The sequence below is a fragment of the Anguilla rostrata genome, chromosome 19 (genome assembly GCF_018555375.3).
Source record: "Anguilla rostrata isolate EN2019 chromosome 19, ASM1855537v3, whole genome shotgun sequence".
In the NCBI taxonomy this organism is placed as follows: Eukaryota; Metazoa; Chordata; class Actinopteri; order Anguilliformes; family Anguillidae; genus Anguilla; species Anguilla rostrata.
Genome location: NC_057951.1, coordinates 3148877 through 3162680, shown reverse-complemented (window position 1 = coordinate 3162680; position 13804 = coordinate 3148877). Strand labels below are relative to the sequence as shown.

The window sequence follows — 13804 nt, the reverse complement described above, 5'->3', positions numbered from 1 at the left end:
CTGGAATCACATGGAAAATGAAGGTTGTTTTTGAGGCTTGTATTTAACATACTTCTTTGCGATATTGCGGGAGCAGGCTTGAGTATTGGCACTTTGTGTAATGAAGAATGGTGGGGTTTGCACTCGGACAAGCCTTACTAAATAAACAGTGAAACAGTCCATATTTCGGGGAGCACTATATGAACACCACAGAGCAACATTAACCCTCTTAGCGCAAAGCCCCTAGCGGCCATGATGCCGGCGCACTGAGATTGCTGAACTCAGACATCAAGTACGAGTTAAAAACAGAAACGCGTTGTTTCAGTTTCATTAGTAGACGATACACAACAACTATGCCGAATACGGAGTTCTGCAGCGCCACCATTGTCGCTCTGGTTGTTCATTTAACACGCACCCCCTCCCTGCAGTCTCATCTGCAACTACACCCCCCACCCATGACATAATGGACAATATTGTCTATCTGGGCATTCATAAAAATATTCTCTCACCGCTAAAAAACCATATTCAGTCATAGCAACAAGACAACCCCGACAATAGCCCTAAGATATGCCAATACAGCAGTGAAAATGCTGCTCACTGAATAACAAAATAAACAAGCCAAATTTTTCAAAGATTATACCACGTCATTCTACAGTCAATATCTGGGACTAAATAAACCACAACATAATCATGTATTTTGCAACAAATCAACTGTTTTAACTCAACAAACTCACTTTTGCATCATTTGAGTGGAAATTACAAGCTTTCCATCAGTACAGTGGCCTCAAACTGAAACATATCCAAAATCTCTCCAAAAATGAATAAAATGCTTTTTCTCCATTATAAAGCATATATATGTGCCCCTTATGAAGGTTGAAAATGAAACATTGATATCAGATTTTTTTTTTTTTAATCAGATAATGTGGTACAGTACTTAAATCTGTAACCATTAACTCTCGTATGTTTTTCTGTATTCTACAGTATGTGATGTTTTCTTGCACAGGGATGGGACGCCATTAGAACAGTATTCAACCGTGCACCACGTTTTGGCAATGTTCCAGTTCAGTTCACATCCGGTGCATTAAACACAAACACTACTTAGCAAACCAACGAACGCTTATGTTACAGTGTGAAATATCCTCATTATAAAATACCACTAACCTATTTAACACTCCATATACAACAATAAAGTACATAACCAAAATATTTTCAGCAGTAACACTTACATCTGGACGATAAAATCTTATCTGTGTTCAGTAGATAAAGACAGAGACAGAATCAATGCTGTCCTTCCCCAATTCTAACTTAGTCCAGAAAACAGTATATCAGCCAGGTCTATCAGCAAACATATGCCTTAGCCAGGCTCAGAATTTCTCAATAATAATAATATTTTCCAAGAAATGATGAAAGTCATCAATAAAATTTGGCAGATGACTGGTCTGTTTTCCGAACCTCCATGTCTGCCAGCTTCCTGCAGCAAACACACCTGGCTGAACACAGGGCCAGGGAGAACCCAACACACCTGGCTGAACACAGGGCCAGGGAGAACCCAACACACCTGGCTGAACACAGGGCCAGGGAGAACCCAACACACCTGGCTGAGCACAGGGCCAGGGAGAACCCAACACACCTGGCTGAGCACAGGGCCAGTGAGAACCCAACACACCTGGCTGAGCACAGGGCCAGTGAGAACCCAACACACCTGGCTGAGCACAGGGCCAGTGAGAACCCAACACACCTGGCTGAACACAAGGCCAGGGAGGACCCAACACACCTGGCTGAGCACAGGGGCCAGGGAGGACCCAACACACCTGGCTGGGCACAGGGCCAGGGAGAACCCAACACACCTGGCTGGGCACAGGGCCAGGGAGAACCCAACACACCTGGCTGAACACAGGGCCAGGGAGAACCCAACACACCTGGCTGAACACAGGGCCAGGGAGAACCCAACACACCTGGCTGAACACAGGGCCAGGGAGAACCCAGCACACCTGGCTGAACACAGGGCCAGGGAGAACCCAACACACCTGGCTGAGCACAGGGGCCAGGGAGAACCCAACACACCTGGCTGAACACAGGGCCAGGGAGAACCCAACACACCTGGCTGAACACAGGGGCCAGGGAGCACCCAACACACCTGGCTGAGGACAGGGGCCTGGGAGAAGGAAGCTGGAGGTCTGAGCGAATGGCAAACGCATACTGTCCCATTTGGGAAAGGCAGCGAGGAGGACCATTCCAGACCTGACCGGATTTAAAGAGCAGACCTGACAAACTTGGCTGAGTCACTTTCAGTAAGCTTTATCAGATATGCCCTGGAATAAGGTGTGGACACATAGCTAAGCTAGTTGCCATGCTGGATGTAATGATATGCTCCTTGCCACAGCCAAGGCACACGGCAAGACAGTCATGTTAGCTCGACAACATTATCTAAGAAGGCTAGCTATCAAGCTAGCTTCAATCTTCAGATTTAAAAAAATGTTAGAGAGCAACATTACTGCCTTAATCTGTTGATTCAATACAGGACACTGTTCCAGTAACTTTCAAAAAGCATCTTCAGAGTCACCCTCTCCTCCATCCCAGGAGGACATTTAAGGTTCATAGAAGGCAATAAAGCAATCATGGTCCCCAGTGAATATCAAAGCCTTTATGATCACTGAAAGGAAGGATTAAGAACAGTCTTCAGAAGACTGCTCTTTGAATCCAGAGAGACTACAACTCTCAACTACACAGTCAGACCTAACTGACTGGAAGGTGATCATCAATGCACCACATTATTAGTTCAATGCAGTGATCTTCATTCCTGGCCTGGATAGGCGCAGGGTCTGCTGGATTTTTGTTTTCGTTTTAATATCCGCAACCAATTCAGGACCAATAAACCAGGTGAGGTGAGTTCACCATGTAATCGACTGCTTTAACTGATCAATTAAGTGCTTGCTACGACCAGGAACAAAGACCACTTGTTCAGTGGACATTATCTACAGCTAATCCAAATGATGCATTTAAAAAAAAAAAAAGACAAACCAAAAAAGAGCCCCTTTGATTGCAAATAATTGGCTCAATTAATCAAGTGCAACAAACAACGAGTATGCGGATATACTGTGCTTACCTCATCAAATGGTTACAATTTAGAAAGCAAATGCCGCTATTAACAGTAAGATCACACTACAAATTCAATATCACTTGTACAATTCTCCATGTTAGCTAACTGGGTTATTTCAATGCACCCTAAAAGAGGCAATAAATTTCCCATATAAACAATTCCAGGAGTGGGATTCCTGAATATAATATCCCTACAACAGGACACAGAAGACTGGACAAAGGCCTGCAAAAAATGACTAAAATGGCTGACAGTAATTCTGCAGATGCCAATCCAATAACCGTATGCTTTGAGAGGTTGATTACTGCTGCTTTTCCTTCTTGTCAGAAAGGCTTGCCAATCCAGTAGAAAGTTTTCAAGAGCAACTTGAATACAGCCCATTCAAATGGAAGCTTGCTTTTCGACATTTGCTGAAAGACTGCCTTTTAAAAGAAAACATCTCTGTGTACTAAAATGCTCCAAGACTTATCTACTCATCTTTAACTCTTGAGACCAACACCACACAAACAAGTGCAGCACTATGCTTTCCACGGACTACACTTCCATAACCAATTTTTTTGCTAATTAAGATATTACACACAATTATGTAATATTCTGGGGCATGACTGTCAGTCAAGTGCCCACATAGAATTTAAAACAAGAAAAAAAATGCTTCCATAATTCGCATTCCCACAATCTCTGAAAGTCACTACAATCAGGATAAAAAAACAAAGCCCACCACTGCTATTTAGCACTCAAATTACTGAAAACCATAGATCGATCCATCCATTCTCTAACCGCTTAGTCCAGTCCTTTGCCTTTCCGCTCAGTTCCTCAGCAGCACTACTGTCCGATACGATGCCCGCATTACTGTGCCCACTGCACCTAGATGGCAGTTAATCTCCAAATCCTTTCCTTCGCTCATGAATGAAACCCAATCTGAGACTGAGCCTCGTCCCGACCACATCACACTCAGCTGCAAGCCGCTCTAGTGCGCAACAAAGGTCACAGTATGATGAGAACAACATCCTCGGCAAACAGCAGAGATGCCACTCCTACGTCCCCAAACTGGACACACTCCATACCTTGGGCTGCGCCTTGGGATCCTGTCCATGAATACCAAGAACAGGAGGGGAGACAAAGCGCACCCTTGGTGGAGTCAGACACCCACTTTACATTACATTACATTACAGGCATTTAGCACACGCTCTTATCCAGAGCGACGTACACAACTTTTTACATAGCATTTTACATTGTATCCATTTATACAGCTGGATATATACTGAAGCAATGCAGGTTAAGTACCTTGCTCAAGGGTACAACGGCAGTGTCCTTACCTGGGAATCGAACCTGCGACCTTTCGGTTACAAGCCCAGTTCCTTACCCACTGTGCTACACTCCGTCACTTTGAACGAGACTGACTTAATGGGGAGAATGCAAACACAGCTTTCGCTCTGAGTATACAGGGACCGAATGGCATGCCACAACGAGCCCGGCACCCTATGCTCCCGCAGCACCCCAGGTGCTGATACCCCACATAGTCATTTGCCTTCTCCAAATCCACAAAACACATGTAGACTGGATAAGCAAACTCCCACGCCCCCTCAAATAACTGTGAGATGGTAAAAAGCTGGTTGTTCCACGGCCTGGTCGAAACCCGCATTGCTCCTCCCGAATCTGAGGTCTGACCATTAGCCGAAGCCTCCTTTCCAGCACCTTGGCGTAGACTTTCACAGGGAGGCTGAAGAGTGTGATTCCCCGATAATTGGAACACACCCTCTGGTCCCCACCCCGGTCTGCCACTCCAAAGGTACTGTTCCCGACTTCCACGCGACATTGAGGATTCGTGTCAGCCAAGACCCGCCACCAACATCCAGAGCCTTCAACATTTCTGGACGAATCTCATCCACCCCTGGTGCTCTGCCACTGAGAAGCTCTCCATCTACCCCAGTGACTTCTGCCACAGAGATGGACTCTTATTCCCCAGCTTGCCCTCCGGCTCAGCCTCCAAAAAGGAGGGCGTGTCTATTGGATTCAAGAGGTCCTCAAAGTGTTCCTTCCACCTTTCGACAATATCCCCAGTTGAGGTCAGAGTTTCACCATTCCTGCTAAGTACAGCCTGAACGGAGTCCCGCTTTCCCCTCCTGAGGGGCCTAATGGTTTTCCAGGACAACTTTGGGGCTGATTGAAAGTCTTTCTCCCAAGGCCTCTCCAAACTCCTCCCAAGCCCTGGCTTTTGCTTCTGCCACTGGCGCAGCTGCGGCCTTTTTCGCCTGCTGGTACCTGTCAGCTGAATCAGAGGTTCCCAGAGCCAACCAGGCCTGGCAATGCCTTTCTTCAGCTTTTACAACCTCCCTCACCGATGGAGACCTCCAACAGGTCCTTGGGTTGCCGCCAGGACATGCACCGACCAAGCTTTTGACCACAACCTCTAGCAGCCGCTTCCACAACAGGGGTTTGAAACCATGCGTCATCAAATACAAAAAAAAAAAAAATTCTGCTTTATATGTTAGAAAAACAATGGGCGCGTGCATTCCCGTTTATGTGCGCCGAAACAAAAACATTCTAGGGTGTTACAGGCATGCCGTGGCATTCCCTAGTAACCAAGCGGCTTTTGGATGTTGTAGTAGGACGCACTAAATGCGTTGGCAGGGTTAAGATGAACGAGACGAGCATTTGGGAGCGATTTATCTTGAGGAATATTCCAGAGTGCGTGCGGACAAGATAAGAGCCATTCGTGAGCGACAGGGATTGGGAATCGGGTGGCAAAACGAGTTCCTGGAATGAGCAGGAGAGAATGAAAACGGCTCGCAGAGCAGAGCAGCGAAGACGCCAAAAAGGATTAGAGTCGCACAACCACACTGAATTCCCACATACTTTCCCCGTGCCGTCAGACTCCACGCTTCTGTAAATAATTAATAAGATGGCAAAAACAATAGAGCCTTCTAAAAGAAGCATTACTACATTTTGTGAATTTTTATTCCTTTTTGGTGCATTCCAGATTTCTCCCTGCCTCCTGCTCTCATTAGTGGACAGGCCAAAAAGAGCAGGGGTATCCAGTACCTCTTAGTTCTGATTTAAACAGCCAGCCAGACACCTTGGATTCTCTCTGACTTAGTTCTGATTTAAACAGTCAGGCAGACATGGTGGAATCTGACTTAGTTCTGATTTAAACAGTCAGGCAGACATGGTGGAATCTCTGACTTAGTTCTGATTTAAACAGTCAGGCAGACATGGTGGCTTCTCTGTGACTTAGTTCTGATTTAAACAGTCAGGCAGACATGGTGGCTTCTCTGTGACTTAGTTCTGATTTAAACAGTCAGGCAGACATGGTGGAATCTCTGACTTAGTTCTGAGTTAAACAGTCGGGCGGACATGGTGGAATCTCTGACTTAGTTCTGATTTAAACAGTCAGACAGACATGGTGGAATCTCTGACATAGTTCTGATTTAAACAGTCAGGCAGACATGGTGGAATCTCTGACTTAGTTCTGGTTTAAACAGTCAGGCAGACATGGTGCACGCACGCAGTAATGCAATCGGCCCTGCAGCAGCACTCAGAACCGCGCATGCAGACGTGATCCGCACACACGCAGTTATGCGCATGCATGCAGATGTGATCTACACACGCAGTTGAGTAGATGCATGCAGATGTGATCTGCACACACGCAGTTCTGCGCATGCAGGCGTCATCTGTACACACATGCAGTTGTGCATTCTGTGCCGCAGCCTGCAGAGCAGTGTAAGGTCTGCTTTCCATTAAAAGCCCCCCCCCCCCCACTGCTGAAATGGGAGTCGTAAGCCAGCTCTTCCACACTCTGTTCTCCGTCCAATGGGAAATACCACACACAAGCATTCTCGCTAACGTACTTCAAGGACAAAAAAAAAAACTTGAATAGTCTTCGATTGGCTATTTGGCGCTAAAATGGCCGACTCAACGGAGGAGATGCCAGCGATTTTCCTGTCAGGCTGATGAAGAGAAAAAACTTTGAGTACTTTGCACACGGCGCCACACTTATACCCTTCCAAAAGATGCAAAGAATACTTTGCTTGGGACTCCACCAGAAAATATATTATCTTAAGAATACTGCTCTGGGGCCCGGGGGGATCTCATAACAAACTCAACAGTATGCATGATGAGCTCATTTCATCAAGTCAAGCAGGGTTTCTCCATACTACTGTAGAGCATACTCTGTATCAGCATTTACCTGTCAAAATATTCCAGAGACCTACTCCTATGTGGACATTTCATTTAAATTACTTGAAACGGCAGTAGGCAACTCTCAACAGTTGTAAAGCTGTGAAAACTTTTTGAAAATGATAACGCCCCTTGACCCTGCCCACAGGGAAAGAGACTCACCCCCAACCCCCAGCTTCTCCACATACCTTGTCATGAACGTGCATCAACATTTTTAAAGCTACAACTCCTGAACAAACAGAATCCAAGACTGGCACAGCTATAATGTCACCTCCAAGAGTCCAGGTAAAGGGTATACCACCAAGTAAATGCAACCAGGATAGCTTTTAGGAAGGACACCAAAAAGAGGGGCAATGAAGAGTGTGGGGGAGGGGCAGAATGTGGGGGAGGGGCAATGAAGAGTGTGGGGAGGGGCAATGAAGATTGGGGAGGAATGAGATGTGGGGAGGGGCAATGAAAGTGTGGGGGAGGGGCAATGAAAGGTTGGGGAGGGGCAATGAAGAGTGTGGGGGAGGGGCAATGAAAAGTGTGGGGGAGGGGCAATGAAGAGTGTGGGGGAGGGGCAATGAAGAGTGTGGGGGAGGGGCAATGAAGAGTGTGGGGGAGGGGCAATGAAGTTGGGGGGGGCAGAGAGTGTGGGGGAGGGGCAATGAAGAGTGTGGTGGGCAATGAGAGTGGGGGGGGCAGGGGGAGAGTGAAGAGTGTGGGGAGGCAGAGAGTGGGGGAGGGCGACAATGGGGAGGGCAAGAGAGTGTGGGGAGGGGCAGAAGAGTGGGAGGGGCAGAAGAGTGTGGGAGGGCAGAAGATGTGGGGGGCAGAAGAGTGTGGGGGAGGGGCAATGAAGGTGGAGGAGGCAAAGTGTGGGGGGGGGCAATGAAAAAGGGCAACAAAGTAAGACAACAAGAAAGGTTTTTGGAGGTAATTAACAAATAACAAAAACCCAAATTCAGGCTCAGCCACGGGGAGGGGGGGGAAGAGCACTGGAAAAGGGCCACACTCACAAACTGAGCAGAGTGACGTTTGCAGAGCAAGGCCCCAGGTCCGGCACGGCGTCCAGCTCGTTGTGGCTCAGCTTTCTGAAAGGGAAAAGAGCGCCTGTCAGACCGGAGGGCGGGAGCGCACGGCGGCGGCGGCCCGTCTGTTTCCGCCCGCGGGCGGCGCGGGGGAGCGGAGAGCGCACTCACATTTCGCCGAGGTCACACGGTCCGGTGAACAGAGAGCTGCGGAGCGACTGCAGTCGGTTGCGGCTCAGATCCCTGCAGAGAGAGATTCACAGGGGAAAAAAAAAAAACACACTTCACACCTCAGAGCATTTCATCGCATTTTAGGGATTTACCGGATGCCCCAAGCCAGAGCGACGTACACATCTTTCAGACAATCCATCGACCCAGCCGGACATTTTACTGAAGAAATTCAGCTTAAGCATCTTTCCGAAGGGTACAACAGCAGCACCTGGGATTCAACCTGCCAACATCATTACAGTCATTACACATTACGGTCATTACACATTACGGTCATTACAGTCATTACTCATTACGGTCATTACACATTACGGTCATTACACATTACGGTCATTACGGTCATTACACATTACGGTCATTACACATTACGGTCATTATACATTACGGTCATTATACATTACTTCATTAAACATTACAGTCATTACGTCATTACACATTACAGTCATTACACATTACAGTCATTACACATTATGGTCGTTACACATTACGGTCATTATACATTACTTCATTAAACATTACAGTCATTACGTCATTACACATTACAGTCATTACACATCGGTGCATCATTTACCACTGCCCATGTTCTTATGAGACAACGTAGGGAGGAGCTGTTGAATCTGAAGTGAAGGCAGCGCAAGGTGACAGCAAACCCCCCCCCACCCCACCCCGCCGTACGAGTGCCCCCAACGCTGCAGAATCAGAGGCCCCCCCACCCCAAATCGAGTGCCATCGATGCAGCAGAGCCAGAGCCCCCCTACCATCTGGAACCCATCAAGGAAAACTGAGAAAAACAACAGGCCATCTATTCTCAGAGTGAGAGAGCAAGAGAAAGAGAGGGTGTGGGAGAAAGAGGGAGGGAAGAGTGGGGGAGAGAAACAGGGAGAGATAGACAGAGGGAGAAACAGAGCATGAGAGGAAGGAGTGAGAGAGGAAGAAAGGGGGGAGAGAAAGAGAGAGGGAGGTGAGAGAGGCCTTTAAGTTCCCGTGAAATCACTCCTGTCCATTTGTTGGCCTGTTTTGTCCTTCTGTCCTGTGCACTTTTAATGACTGAGGGTACTTTTTCTGTGCATACACAGAAAAACTACTACTGTTAAATCAACTGCTGTTAATCAGTGTTGAATCAACTCTAACAATATGTACTCTACTAGTGTTAAAGTCCTCGATCAGAGTTGATTTTAAGATGAAGACTCTGCTGAATACGAGAGTGGCCATGGGGTTCTCTCTCTTTTTAATCTTTTTAAGTATGCAGACGATGTACACTCAACAAAAATGCCTATTATGAAAGAAGAATCTGTCTTCCCAAAGTGTACCTGGTGAATACCGTACCAGGCACGTTGTGGTTTATTTGTTCAGCGGTCTAGAATGTCGCTAGCTCTGCCCAACCAAACATTTTTCCCGAGTTTTCAATTCTCACAGCCACCCAACGTGCATTTTGATGGAAGTGGTCTTAAGTTGAGAGTTCTGTGTAACTAGAGAAGTGCGAAAATAAAACTTTCATGAGTGATAGTAAATTCCAGTACCGTCTGCTTTCGGTAAGACAACGACAGTTTAAAAGCAGAAGTCATAATGTCCACACTCAAAAACTTAGTGCACGTTTTCAAGCCTTACAAGTGTAGTCAACGGTGCTAAAACAAGGCGCGAGATAGTTTTTCTTTTCCGGCTCGTCGTTTGGGCAAATCGTCGGACGTGTTGTTCCTGGCGCGGAGAAATGGACCCATCTCCACGCGTCTGAAATGCAAATCCAGCGAGTACTCCTTAATCGGTTCCATCAGGAGCTCTACAGCTGCTAATTCAGCAGAGGAGGGGGGGCACAGAGGCCCAGCAGTTATGGGTTTGGGGCTGGAGAGAAACTCATAAATCAGCAGGCCTGAGCGCAACAGTTTTACTGCGATTTTTTTTCTACGGCTTGCTGTAGTGGAGACGCAAGAGGCCTGGGCTTCACATTCCTGGAACAACCAAGTATTCGCATGCAGAATGTAGAATAAATAAACAGGTAGGCTTGGCCTACTGCTTCATTAACAAGGGAACATAACTGCTTTCAGATTTGTATTGGACTATTGTTGGCGTCTTTGTTCTCCTGTCCCATTACCCGTAATAAAGTTTAAGGTGTGTAAAGCAACATATTTGACTTGTTTAGAAAGAAAAATAAAACTTTGTTTATCTTTCACTGAGGGAAAAAATAAATAAAGCGAAATAACCTCCCCGGTTTATATATTTACATAAATTGGGGAAAATGAGTTAATTCAGTAAAACAAACTAAGGACTCTGTAACATTTTTTTCACGTCCGGATTAATGTACGCCTTAATACATTGTATTGTTAAGAAGACAACAAAACAAGCTGCGAAATCACACGTAATCGTAAAGTGGGTCAAGCAGACCAGCTCTTCAGTGTGTTTGGTGTGACCCAGGTGTAATTGGACTGTGATGTATAAATTATGTCAATTAGAAATTACACAATTGCAGCTGACCCAGGATTTTGCTGTGAATTAAGCTGTTTACATTCAGGTCAGCACACAGTATTGTTAGCCTTGCCGCTGACGAAGGCTACATTAGCAGGAATAATTATCCACGTGACTGAGCTCCGCTAAACTAGATGTACTCTAAAAAATCTCTCTGGATTAATCGTTCTTGTTGCTGTTCATAATAATAACAATAATAAACCTTAGATCTAATAATACAAACTATCTTTATGCAAAAGCTGCAGTAATACAACACCGAAGGTGCCTAACTTATTTGATGCTTCTTTGTAAACGCATGTAGTACAGGCAGAACAACAATGCTAGTGTTGAAGAGAAGAAACTCATAACCAACATTGTGGTGAGCAAATTGTATGACTCGAGCAAAACAAATTATTCGCCGTTGTCAAATCTCTTCTTTCTTATTCTTCTCTCGGACGGCCGGCAACGCGTGGAAACCTAACGGAATTAAGACATTATCTACAACAATCGCCATTCTTAAGATGTGTTGTGTTATGTGAAAGCCGTTTAAGACACCCCACAGGTACTGAAGACCTCAGTCCCCATATGTTTCCAGTAGGACCATTCACGCCTCAGCGTGACGCCGAGAGGAATCTGAGCAGTTTCTCAAACTGATTGAAAGTTGCCCGTTTCCCCCCAGAAGGTGACATAGCGTTCCTCCAACTCACAAGATGCAAATCACGTACACTCAATAGCATTTACTTAATTGGATATGCACATTACAATTTTATTTCAACTGCGAGTTAGGCATATAAGTAGTAGCCTAATAACAATGCAGGCTATACGTATTAAGCTGAAGTTGTGAAATAGAAAAAAAAAGCTTTAGGCTACTCGTCGAAATAATTTGTACACGACTAAGTTAAAACTTCAAATGTCCTGTTTTACCACCAAAGTACCGACTATCATAGCTTTGAGAATGATCAATGGACGAAGTTACTAATCCAAGAGACATGTTTAAAAAAATAAACGAACCCCATTATGTTTTGTCAGATGATTATCATGGCACATTAATTCGATATTTCGTAATATCTTGCCTTCACACCTCCATAAACCTGATAGTTACTGCTAGTACAAGGATTATGCTTCTAAAATGGCAGGGATTTTTTTCCTTCTCACTTAAAAAAATAAACTAACCCAGAATTGTATAACATTTTCTTTAAAGCGCAGTTTCTGGGATGACAATACCGTGAGAAAAACATAAACTATGATGGAAGTGGAAACCCTGCAGCACGTGTTCACATTAAATGTAAAATTACAGTTTTCGTCCTTCATAGTTTCGAACCTGTGCAAGGCACATCGCGACTAGCCCAGGCTACACCAGTAGTAAAATGAAGAAAACGCATCCTCTCTCTTATAAGCGAGACCGTCAGAGATTCGATGGAAGATTCAAACAAAAGCCCATCACTTACAACTGTACGATCCACGGAGGGAGATTTTCTGGGACTTTCCCCAACTTCAGCCGACTGCAGTCCACTTGGTCCCGTACACACGTACACGGAGACGGGCAGGCCCTCTCGCCCACTCCGAGGGTAAAATCCAGCCCCGAGAACAGCAGAAACACGATGGGCAACTTCGCGGCGCCGGACTGCTTTGCAGCCGACATTTTAGACGTTCGCAAAGTAGCTACGCCTGAATACTAAAAAGAAAAAAAAATCCTCAAACACGACAAATCCAAGAGAGTTGAAATTCCATGGAGAAAAATAACACATTTAGATTTGACGGTGGTGTAGTTTCTTATTCCCAAGCAGGCATTCACCTTCGTTCAGTTGAAACAGTAAAACAGTGTAAGCAGAAAACCGCACTCTCCATACCAACAGAAAACTTTTTCTGCCTGAACCTCACTTCTTTGCTCTCGTTGCAGCAATTACGTTCCAGACTCCCCACCGCGGCCCAATGGATTGCGCAACTGCGGCGTATGACTCAAAAACAATGGTGAAGGGGGGCTTGAAAATGGGATTCGGGACACACAGTTCAAATGGCTTCAGTGCCCAAAGTAAACTTTAAATAAAAAGTGAAAAACCCACCGTCTCTGTTGTCGCTGGAACAATGCTACGTGCATTACTTTAGAGAAAGGTTTGCGCATGTTAAGCGAATATTTACCCTACATAAACGTTCATAACATTAAACACAATTTGTTCATTTTTAAACGAATTAGGTTATTATTTGTTTGATTCTTTGTTTTTGTTTTTTTTTTAACAATTGTGTTTTAGCAACTGTGAAACCAGCGAAACTGTTAGACTGGCTCAAATATAGGCTACCCGGGAATTTATTGGGATTGTACAGCAATACAGAAATAAACTGTATGCAAAAATATGTAATACTCCGTATTTAAAAAAGTCCACTATAATGAAGTCATAGGGCAGTGGTTTTCAACCCTGGTCCTGGGGGCACACTGTGTATGCTGGTTTTCGTTCCAACCACAATTGCAATCTCAGAATTTTAAACTATTATTTTTCCTTAATTAGGTGCTTCTCATGTCAGAGGGATTATTTGCCCACTTAAGCCACCTTGTGTCAGAAACAGCTATGCATGCCATAAAGAATAAAAGTCCCATATTCACATTGTGCTATATTGCAGACGATTACGTAAAGAAGTTTAAAAAAATTTTAACTAATCAAAATAAAGACTGAGGCAAATCAACAGGGGAAAGTTGGGGGAAAGTGTGGACACCTGGCCACTAAATCTAATCATTTGATAAATAACGAAGAATTCAAAAACAAAGAAAATGATAACGAGTCAAACCTGTATTGTGCCAATTAGTTTAAGGGAAATATTATGCACTTAAAGCACTTAAACACATGTATTCAGCAACCTAATTAGGAGCCTATTAATT

At 45.1% G+C, this 13804-nt stretch overlaps 1 protein-coding gene across 4 annotated transcripts; it reads right to left on the bottom strand.

Moving 5' to 3' along the window:
- Nucleotides 1–8222: 8222 nt before the first annotated feature.
- Nucleotides 8223–13525, bottom strand: LOC135245548 (leucine-rich repeats and immunoglobulin-like domains protein 3). Of its 4 annotated transcripts, none has more exons than XM_064318655.1 (4): nucleotides 12996–13525; nucleotides 12381–12607; nucleotides 8437–8508; nucleotides 8223–8328 (listed from the first exon to the last, which is right to left on the bottom strand). In XM_064318655.1, the coding sequence occupies exons 2-4, from the start codon at nucleotides 12572–12574 to the stop codon at nucleotides 8250–8252; spliced, it is 345 nt and encodes a 114-aa protein (XP_064174725.1). In that variant the 5' UTR covers nucleotides 12575–12607; nucleotides 12996–13525; the 3' UTR covers nucleotides 8223–8249. The 4 variants fall into 4 exon arrangements, with proteins under 4 accessions (XP_064174725.1, XP_064174722.1, XP_064174723.1 ...); XM_064318652.1 differs by lacking the exon at nucleotides 12996–13525 and adding an exon at nucleotides 12728–12989; XM_064318653.1 differs by lacking the exon at nucleotides 12996–13525 and adding an exon at nucleotides 12783–12989.
- Between the last annotated feature and the right edge of the window lie 279 nt (nucleotides 13526–13804).